Source organism: Symphodus melops, assembly GCF_947650265.1.
Source record: "Symphodus melops genome assembly, chromosome: 20".
NCBI classification, from domain to species: domain Eukaryota; kingdom Metazoa; phylum Chordata; class Actinopteri; order Labriformes; family Labridae; genus Symphodus; species Symphodus melops.
Genome location: NC_136710.1, coordinates 1,066,655 through 1,076,654, shown reverse-complemented (window position 1 = coordinate 1,076,654; position 10,000 = coordinate 1,066,655). Strand labels below are relative to the sequence as shown.

Below are 10,000 nucleotides of genomic sequence, written 5' to 3'. Positions count from 1 at the left end.
TGAAATGTACACGGAGTGTGACTGAAGCACACATGAGCAATGATTGATTTACTGCTAAACATGTCGTCACGTCTACCAGAGAAGAGAAAGACGGACGAGTGCTGGTTCACATGAAGGCGGCCATATTGGATCCAAGTGGTCCCTCAGGTTTGAAGTAAACCAGCTGATGCAGCTTTGTCAACAGTGAAACACGGATTAAATAAAGTTTTAAAACAGAGGGAGCAAATGAACGCCTGAACTTTGGACTCCTGACGTCGTGTTGCGTTTCATTACCAACGAATGAGACGGCATCGTCGGCGTAGAGGGACGTTTTTTTGGTCTCTTCAACATCCTGATCTTCCTCCTGAGTACACTAAACGCAGGGATGGTCATCATCAAACCAGAGAGGTCCTGTTGGGACATAATCTGGAGCTAGCTTGTTAGCCAAACAGGGACGGATGCGTTCATGGGCAGGTCATGGACTGGGGCAGTGTTGTCTACTTTGAAGCTGTTTTCCGGCAGCATCTGAAAACAGGGAGTGTGAAATAAACATCAAACCACTGGCAGCTGATATAATGGGACGACAGCGAGTGTTTGTTCTTTGGGGTTGTTGCCTCTCTTTGACCCCTTTGAGTCTTAAAAGTGGAGGAGCTACGGGGCGTCGGTTCATAACCAGGTCCTGCAGAAACTACATCTTCCAGGCATCATCACGGACCTACAGCACAGTCTTTTGGTTCCTACCAATCAGCTGGTCTCAACAGGCTGCATGGAGGAACCAGAGAAGAAACCAGCAGTCCAACCTTTGGTCACCAACGAACAAGACAACATCGTCAACATAAACTGTTCTTTGGGGGGAAACTGGTATCTTTGGATTATGATCTCCCCTGAATGATGAGCATCAAAAGTGAGAACAGCGACAGAAGCAGCCTGGAGTCACCGAGCAGCCACAACATGTTTCCCTGCAGTAGTGTGGAGGCACTTTGAGGCACTGTGAGCTTCTGACTGCAGTGGCTGAGGATTTTTTAAAGTTCAAAGAAAGGCTTAGTGCCTCATAAAGGATTAGATGGATTTACTCCCCAACACACCAAGACAGAGGAAAGAAAGGCAGGAGGGCTACGTATGACTGTGTCTCTGTTAAACTGCTCACAAGTCACAAGTGCTGGAAGTCCTTAAATGTACCAAGAATATAAAAACAGAGTTCATTCTTCAGAGCCCTTTGTGCTGACTATAATCTCAAGAGAACATTGATCGACTTCTTCAAAGCTTCCTGTGCAGTTTCACAATATTTACAGATCTGGAAACTGATCTCATTCTAAACGTTGAAGACTTTCCAGTCCTGCAGGGGGAGCTCTTCAAAACACAACATTATTTATAATCTACGGGGTTTTTTTATTTCTGGAGCGAACAATCTGGATTCAAGAACTTCAGTCCCAGACAAGCAAACTTAAATCAGACTCTGGTGTAAATAAACTAACCCTCCCACATTTCATACTAATTCATTTCCTGCTGCGGTCGAAATATCATCCGTGTCTCCTGAAACGTGTCCAGCGTCCGTGCAGCTCCCATGTCAACTGTCCTCCAGCCAGGAGGGGGCGCCCACGCTGCCGTTGTCGAGGAGTTCCTCGGCCTGGCGGCGGTTTTTCTCCAGGAAGCTGTGACATGATAAACTGTGAGCGGCGACGGCGGCGTGGAGCAGCAACAGCTGGTGATGGAGGACTTTGAGCTGCAGATGAAACGAGACAATGAGGAGCTTTTTTCACACGTCTGTGGTTCAAACGCAGAGCGACCACGCCCTCCTCTCTCACCTTGTTCTCCTCCAGCAGTTTCACTTTGACCGTCAGGTCGTCTCGGAGCTTCTGGAACTTCTCCTTCTGGCCCTGAAACTCTTGTTGAGCCGCCTCCAGTTTGGGCAGCGTGTTGGCGTCGCGCGGCCCCATGTTCAGCTCCTCCAGGTCCACTCGGTATGCGTCGTACTCGATCCTGAAGGACGGACACGTTCACCAGGTCAGCGGAGGAAAAGCTCTCCAACCAATTTCGTCTTATTTATTTCCTAAACCAATTTCCTACATTTCCCAGAATCCTTTTCAACCTTATTCACAACTTAAGGCATGAGTGATAAAAGGTGAAAACTCATACGAGTACTTTAAAATTGGGATTTTCCCGGAATTCCTTTCTGCAGACCCCGCCCCTGTTGGAGCAGATATTAGCTTCTACGTCAGACCGTTTACTCTTGAAACACTTTCCAAGGTCAAACACTTTTTAAACCATTTGACAGGAAACAGGAAGTGTGCTTTCTGCCCACCTGGCCGCCTCGTACTTCTTGGCGTTGATCATCGTGTCCTCGATGGTTTTGTTGAGCAGCGTGTTCATGTCTGACGTGAAGGCGTTAACGGCCTCCGTCAGAGACTCGCCGCTCTTTGACAGAAAGTTCTGGGCCTCTGCGTTCAGCCCGAACTCCACCTGAGAGATGAGACGAGCTCTCATTGGTTCGTTCACACAGAGCCGAGAACAACAAACCCAGAGGGGGTTTGACTTCAGAACAACCGGAGAAGAACTTTTAATACTCACGTTCAGCGTTGGTGTTTTGACCTTGAGCTCATTGAAGGCATCCCCCAGTGTCTTCTGGGTAACAATGATCTGAGCGAGCTGATTGGCTAACGCCTGAGCTAGCTTAGTCATGTTTTCGTAGCGCTGTCGGTCGTCTCTGAGCAGCTCCAGGCGACGCTCCAGGTCCAGATCCACCGTACGAGATCCCCGGCCCAGCTTCTCTGACAGAGCCTGCCGGGTGCACTGCGGCGGCGGCGGCGAGGGAGGGAGGGACGGAGAGCGTGGTCATCAGGAACGACTTCAACACTTCAATACTGAGCTCCGGATCAAAGTCTCACCTTATACGTGGTGATGCTCCACTTCCGGACTCTCTGCAGCTTCTCGCTGGCCGGGTTCTGGTTGTTGCCTTGAATGACCACAGGTTCACTTCCTGCTTTCTTTGGTGTGGCTGAAGAATTCAACAAACTGAGTTACAGGGACGAGTTACTCGCCAACATCAGCGCTGTCTGAGCCCGTCACAGTGAGCTAACATTAGCGAGCTAACATTAGCGAGCTAACATTAGCATAAAACCATTCCAGACATGTTCCACCGTTTCACACTCGGGTCGCTCGTGGAGAACCACACTGCTGAGCTCTATAAGGTCAAAGTACTCCTTTACTGCTTTTACCTTCAAACGGCTCCGTTTCCACGGTGACCTCGGGCGTGGCCTCAGCTGGACGGGAGCTGGCGTCGTCTCCGTGGTTGCCGTTTTCTTCCTGGAAAAGTAGAGAAAGTGAGGCAAGTGCTGATGGTTACCGGGTCGTTAAATGTGAGCGTGAAACCAAAGTCAAGTGGCGTCCAATCAGATCAAGACGAGGTTCAGACTGCTGGATGTCGTTTTGCCGCCATGTTGAACCGACCTCCTTCACAATGTGATTTATTTAGAAGAAAGACTCGACCTCAGCTTTAGGAGGGTGGTTCAGATTTCCTACAGTCCTTAAATGCAGCACAAAGCCTCCATCACTCCAGGAAGGACGACATCAGCGGGAGAGTCAGAAGTCAAAGCATCGTGACAACACCCGGAGGAATCACCGTGGGAACCGGAGCTTCCGGGGGCCAATCAGAACTCAGATCAAAAGGTTGTGAGGTTGCCACGGAGATGACGGCTCCTTGTTGTGATTGGCGGCAGGCAGAGAGATCAAAGGTCAACGGAACACTCAAGACAGGAAATGGTCACCTGACGCAGATGAGAGGTAACGACACCGACACACACACACACACACACACACACACACACACACACACACACACACACACACACACACACACACACACAGACACACACACACACAGACACACACACACAGACACACACACACACACACACACAGACACACACACACACACACACAGACACACACACACACACACACCTAATGCGTTCGCCGTCGTCTTCTATTAACGATAAATAAATCCCCTCCACGTCAATCTGCTGCTGTGTTTTCATTTTGCTTTCCAGGAAGTGAAGTTAAGAGAATAAGGCTCCACACACACACACACACACACACACACACACACACACACACACACACACAGACACACACACACACACACACACACACACACACACAGACACACACACACACACACCTGTGGAGGCCATGCTGGGTCAGAGGAATTCGGCTCAAAGTTTCTGTGTCACATTGAAGAGACAGTAAGGCATGTAGTGACGCACAATCCATCTCTCACACTTAAACACACACACACACACACACACACACACACACACACACACACACACGCTGACCTCACACACACACACACACACACACACACACACGCTGACCTCACACACACATCTTTGCTCTTTCTAAAGGTTGAGGAAGCTGGTTGTGACCGGGCGTTTGCTGGTTTCTTGAATGAGCTCTTAAAGGGACAGTCCAACATGTTGTTACATGACAGCAGTGCTGTGTGTGTGTGTGTGTGTGTGTGTGTGTGTGTGTGTGTGTGTGTGTGTGTGTGTGTGTACATCCCAGAACGTACAGAGACGGCTGATGTTAGCAGCTCATTAAGTCGGCTGATTTTCAGATGATATTGATCGATTATTAAAAGGCGTTACGAGTCGGGGATTTTGTTACCTGTAAAAACAAAAACAGGCGGAAAAAAAGCGACAGAGACATAAAAATTATTTTTCTCCAATCAATCGAAAACGAACTTTCTTACCGTGGGAGGATGTGATTGGTCCGTGCCGTTGGTTGTCGGGCCGACGCTTTCTTCAAGCTCCACCGGCTCCATCATCTTGCTCCTCCCCCTCTCTCTCTCTCTCTTCTGCCCCCTACAGGCAGAACAGTCAAAATGTTACAATTCTACTTCAAAAAAAAAACTTGATGAAGGAGGGCGCCGGTGGCTTAGTGGTTAGTGTGTGTGTGACCTCTGACATCCAGGTGTGTGTTTCTCCTGCTCTCTGACTCTCTAACCGCTCAGCTCTTCTACTTACTACTCAACTCTCATTGTCTCTCCAGTGAGCTGTTAGCAGAGCGCTCCTGTTTAATAGAACATCTTTGGTCCTTCGCTGTCAGCCTATCACAAGCTTGTGTTCTTGGAGTACAAACAGCTTGGGTGTGTGTTGGAGGAGAAGGACCTGGTTCAATAAAAACCACAGAGAGAAGTCAGTGTGGTTAAACAGCGGCCTCTAGTGGTGGACGGAGAGAAGTACAACAGACCGCAGGGCCTCCTCTGGATTCTAACCCGACATCTCTCCCTCAGATGATCGCTGAGTATTCAGAGAGCCGTTTGAGGGTTTTGTTCTGGCTGTGATGTCACACCTTCAGGACGTACGTACGCGTGCGTGCTCGTCCACTAGGCCCCTCCCCCCCTCAGTGATCACGTGACGCACTATGAATAAAGTTGACCTGTTGACCTGACAGTCGTGATCATGAAACAGACAGTCTTTTGTTTCTGAGGTGATAAAAGAAGACAGATACAAACATGGCGTCCTTCTCACACATGATTGGACGTCGTCTCTTATCTCTGGTCACCATCACGTGTTGCATTAATAACATCCTCCTTCACGCCGTCTTCTTCCTCTTCTTCAACCTTTGTATTCATGATGAATAAAACGTCTCCTACAGAGAGTCCAGAGTCCGCTCGTCTCGTGTTTATGATATAAAACACAAAAGCTTGAACTTTGACCTCTCACACGATCAGGACCGTCTCACTGTTCTGTTTGTTTACAGATGTGTGACCCACAGAGTGGAACTGATGAACACTTCTGCTTTTCTAGAGGAAGAATCTTCTGACTTCCACACGCCGACAAAACCAGTAAAAAACAAACCAAACAGGTTGAACTTGTGAGGGTAAAAACTGAAGGTATGCACGACATGATGTTATCTCTGACTCACATCACGTCACAGAGACGCCGTTTACTTTCACCTTCAACTTTTACTTTAAAAAAATAACATCTGTTGTTGACATCCATCCAAAATCTGACCCCCTAAAAACAGACAGATAAGACACTCATGGTGCGTTCAAGTGCACTCGGACACGTCAGAAAAACGAGGCCGAGTTGTTGCACATGAACTTGTTGGAGTTTCTGCAGAGAAGGTTCGCCTCCAACGGGGGGATTCAAACCAGCAACCTCCTCGCCACCCACTGAGCCAGCGTGTACAGCATAAACAGGCTGAAATCCAACCGTCTTTGTCCTTATAAAAAAAGTACTTTAAAAAAAAAAAAGGCAACACCATTAAAACCTTCCAGCGGTTTCCGGTTCGATATGAACGTAATGACGCGTCTGTGTATCGGAGCGATGACGTCACGGTCCATAGCTACGTCAGTGTTTCTGTTCAAATGAGGGATGGAGGATTTCATTTGGACATTTTGTCTTTGCATCAGAAATGTTTTACAGTAAAACAAAGATAATTTATTCATGATGAATAAAAGAAGGAAAGTTTAAATAAAGTGCTGATGTGTCTTCTGTTTGTTTGATTTATTGATTGTTTAAAAGTGTTTCACTAAAGACATGATGTTCTCTCCCTCAGGTGAACTTATTAAAAAGACTTAAACACATATTAAAGTTTGTGCATCATGTGTAGAAGTTCAAACTTTACTGTCTGATCATGTTTTCATCTAAAGGTGTCACAATGAAGGTTTTTACCTGAACAGCGTTAAAAACAAACGTCTTCTTCTTTTCTTCTTCTTCTTCTTCTTCTTTTCTTCTTCTTCTTCTTTTCTTCTTCTCGTCGTATTTCCTCCTTTCCGTCTGAATTCTCACGTTCAAACTTCTTATGTTACCTGTAACACTTTGACTCGGTTCAAAAGTTGTGAAGCTGAAGTCAGGGGAAAAGTCGGAGGTACCCGGAAGTGTTCGCCAGCTCGTTTGTTTTTTAAAGGTGGATGCTCGATCGGTCGTGTTTGTGCACACCGGAGGGGCGGTGCTAAGCGCAGGTAAAACTCAAAGTCTTGAAAAAGGAAAAGCAGCGCTGCTCCCAGCTGCTCCGGTCTTTTGGCCTTAAATTACGGTGTGTTGACTGTCACAGCCTGCAGGGGGCGCCAGAGACTCTTTACATTTTCAACAGCTACATTTACTTCTTCTGGTGTTTGGACAGTTTTGGTCACATTTCTAAACTTGATTCCTTTAAAAGTTTTTTGTTTGGTTCTTCTGATATTTATTGACGCTGTCAAACAGTGAAGTCAGATAAACAGTCAGAAGACGAGAGACGAGGACTGAGGGGGGGACTGAGAGTGAACGCCTGATGGGAAACAAGGACATACATGTTGTTCTTCGTTCCTCTTTCACTACCTTTAACACACCTTCGTTATTACTCAAACATCGGTTGATGATTATGTGTCCGAGCGGCAACACGTTACCCACATGTAGGCAGAGCTCACACCTCAAACATGACGACTTCCTGTTCAAGCCCACCGCCGTGAAACGCTACGAAGGTGTGAATCTCAAATGAAGCTGAACACGGAAAAAAAATGAACCATTACGAGGAAAAACAAAAATAGAAATGATTTGACTGAACTTTGAACGGATATAAAATCTTTATAGTTATAAAAAGTTATAAAAAGTGAAGGATGAAGGAAGTGAGAGGCGACGATGGGATGATTTCCTGTCTTCTTCCTTCTGCTTGAAATCCGTCTTAACTGTCACATGACGTGTTGCAGCGTTCCATCTCCATGACCACGTCGCTGCACGCTCGCCTCCTTCTCCGGACGCGCTGCGCTGAAAAACAAGGGAAGGGAAAATGTGGTCAGAAAGTTCTAAAATGTTGATTCGTGTCTTTGCGTTGACTTTGTCTCTCACCTTTCAGCCGCCCTCTGTGTATGAGTCCCAGTAAGATGGTGGACAGCAGATAAGGACAACCCACCACCAGGGGGCGCAGCAGAGTGAGGAAAGACAGCAGTGGAGCTGGAGCATCGTGGCCTGCGGGGGGCGCTGCAGAGACCCCGACAGATTCAACAGATTTTATATTGAATGTTTTGAGATCACAAGAATCTCCGGACGATCTTACCTCTGACCGTCAGTCTGCTCTCTGGTGATAGACCACATCCCAGGATCTTGCACCTGTACAGTCCTTCATCAGACCTGGAGACTGGGGACAGACTCAGCTGTCCTGAGGCGCTGTCACCAACACGGACGTCGTCTTTGTAGAATTCAATAATTTGAGCCGAGCAGGTGGTAGTTTCTAAAAGTTTACATCTCAAGGTCACGTTATCGTTCGTCGTCACAGGAAGTCCAGGACTGTCCAGGATCACAGAACCAGCTGAGGACAGGAAATAACATCAAAAACGTTATTCAAACGTCTTTCTACAAATATCAGATTATCCCAGGCGTCGATTTCCACCTGTGATTTGAGCTTTTTTGTTTGGATTTCCAGCGGCGCCGCCCCATTGGACAGCAGAGTAAAACAGCTAACTGAGATGCTAATTGGCTAGCCTGTTGTTTACAAATTCCCTCCCTGAACTGTTAAATAAACGACCAATGAGGTGCTTCCTTGAGTGATTTTATGTTAAGCCCACAGCCTACCAGCGACTGAGATGTTGACGCTGTTGCTGGTTGCTGCCTGTTCGTTCTCACACCAGTACTCCCCGCTGTCCGTATTGGGAAACGCAGTAGCGACGGTGCAGGAGGACAAACATGGAGTCACCTGTACAGGAACGCACCAGAGAAAATGGAGGTGAAGAAAAACAATCATTTACTAACATGAACATTCACCATGTTACATGGCGGCCATTTTCAACTGAGGTCAAACTCAAGGTCACTCCCTGAGTGATGTCCCCTGTGTGTTCCTGCAGGGGGCGCTGGAGTCCCCCGTGTGTCCCTGCAGGGGGCGCTGGAGTCCCCCGTGTGTCCCTGCAGCGGGCGCTGGAGTCCCCCGTGTGTCCCTGCAGGGGGCGCTGGAGTCCCCCGTGTGTCCCTGCAGGGGGCGCTGGAGTCCCCCGTGTGTCCCTGCAGGGGGCGCTGGAGTCCCATGGATGGCGGTCTCCGTGCTGGAAATGCTGTCTCAGGCTAACTGTGAGTCAAGCTAACGACAGGCTGAGAGCTGAGGCGGGTTTTAAGCCTCCTGACAAACCGTTACCCGGCGCCCACCTGTCAATCAGCTCAGCTACACGCCTTGTTGTGAATAACTCTGATCCTTCATCCAATCAAAACTGCTGAGTCATCAAAACATTCCCCCCCCCGTACAGTGTCATCCTACTACTTTGAACGTTGGAGGAAATTGGCGGCCGTGTGAAAGTATGTTTTTTTAAGACAAACCTGTCCGTCCTTCGTCCTCTTCATCACTCTCCATGTGGACTTACGATCGCCCTCCTCTTCCTCACAGCTCACAGTGAAACATTCATATTTGAAGAACTGAGATTTATCTGGAGACAGCGTCAGAGAGACTGCGTCGAAGTCAGAGACGAGATGGTGAGAGGGAATGAGAGACAGAATAATTTATACCGGATTATTACATCATTTTACATTAATTTAAACAAATGGATGTTTTTTCTACCTCGAGCCGCCCCAGAGTCCAGAGAACTCAGCACTAAATAAACGAAGAAGAAGAGGTGAATGTTTTTAATGATGGGACAGAAATAATATGACATGAAGTCAAACAAGTCGTAACAGTAAAAGTCAAAACCTGATTGAATGAAACAGAAGACTGAGACGTGACTTACAGAGAAGCAGACAGAGAGACGACACGTCCATCCCGACCTGCTGCTCGCTGACAGACTGAAACCTGCAGACTTCCTGACGTGCACTTCTAACGCCTCAGAGTGCTCGACAGTCAAACAGGAAGGCTGCGTTTCTTTTTCATTTTAGACAAAAGTTCAGCTTTTTTAGAATTGAATTTAAATAATATCATAATATAACATAATAGTTTCACTTTTCTTATAATCTTGTTTTATACTCCATTTTTATTTAACTTTGTACTTTTTGCACATTTAGTTTTATTTATGTAAATATTATTTATCTTTGTTACCTTGTTTTATTTTATTTACCTTTTT

The 10,000-nt window shown here is 47.1% G+C and overlaps 2 protein-coding genes across 3 annotated transcripts in view; both read right to left on the bottom strand.

Annotated features, from left to right (window-relative positions):
- The window catches only part of LOC306841101 (arfaptin-1-like), a 7,536-nt gene extending 587 nt beyond the window's left edge, over positions 1 to 6,949 (bottom strand). Inside the window, exons 1-8 of one of the 2 annotated variants that reach the window (XM_079370763.1) lie at positions 6,660 to 6,949; positions 4,730 to 4,841; positions 3,195 to 3,282; positions 2,865 to 2,974; positions 2,548 to 2,769; positions 2,282 to 2,439; positions 1,785 to 1,959; positions 1 to 1,702 (exon numbers count right to left, since the gene is read on the bottom strand). The exon at positions 1 to 1,702 is cut by the window's left edge and continues 587 nt beyond it. In XM_079370763.1, the coding sequence (XP_079226889.1) occupies positions 1,547 to 1,702; positions 1,785 to 1,959; positions 2,282 to 2,439; positions 2,548 to 2,769; positions 2,865 to 2,974; positions 3,195 to 3,282; positions 4,730 to 4,804 (984 nt within the window). In that variant the 5' untranslated portion in view covers positions 4,805 to 4,841; positions 6,660 to 6,949 and the 3' untranslated portion in view covers positions 1 to 1,546. Of the gene's footprint in view, positions 1,703 to 1,784; positions 1,960 to 2,281; positions 2,440 to 2,547; positions 2,770 to 2,864; positions 2,975 to 3,194; positions 3,283 to 4,729; positions 4,842 to 5,512; positions 5,604 to 6,659 lie in introns of those variants that run through there. The other variant, XM_079370762.1, reaches the window with a different exon arrangement.
- Positions 6,950 to 7,389: 440 nt separating this feature from the next.
- LOC306841612 (low affinity immunoglobulin gamma Fc region receptor II-a-like) lies at positions 7,390 to 9,716 on the bottom strand (the record flags this gene model as incomplete). The annotated part of the gene is made up of 8 exons (XM_079371557.1): positions 9,671 to 9,716; positions 9,505 to 9,537; positions 9,267 to 9,394; positions 8,535 to 8,655; positions 8,020 to 8,271; positions 7,812 to 7,943; positions 7,659 to 7,730; positions 7,390 to 7,466 (listed from the first exon to the last, which is right to left on the bottom strand). The coding sequence occupies exons 1-8, from the start codon at positions 9,699 to 9,701 to the stop codon at positions 7,390 to 7,392; spliced, it is 846 nt and encodes a 281-aa protein (XP_079227683.1). The 5' UTR covers positions 9,702 to 9,716.
- Positions 9,717 to 10,000: the final 284 nt, after the last annotated feature.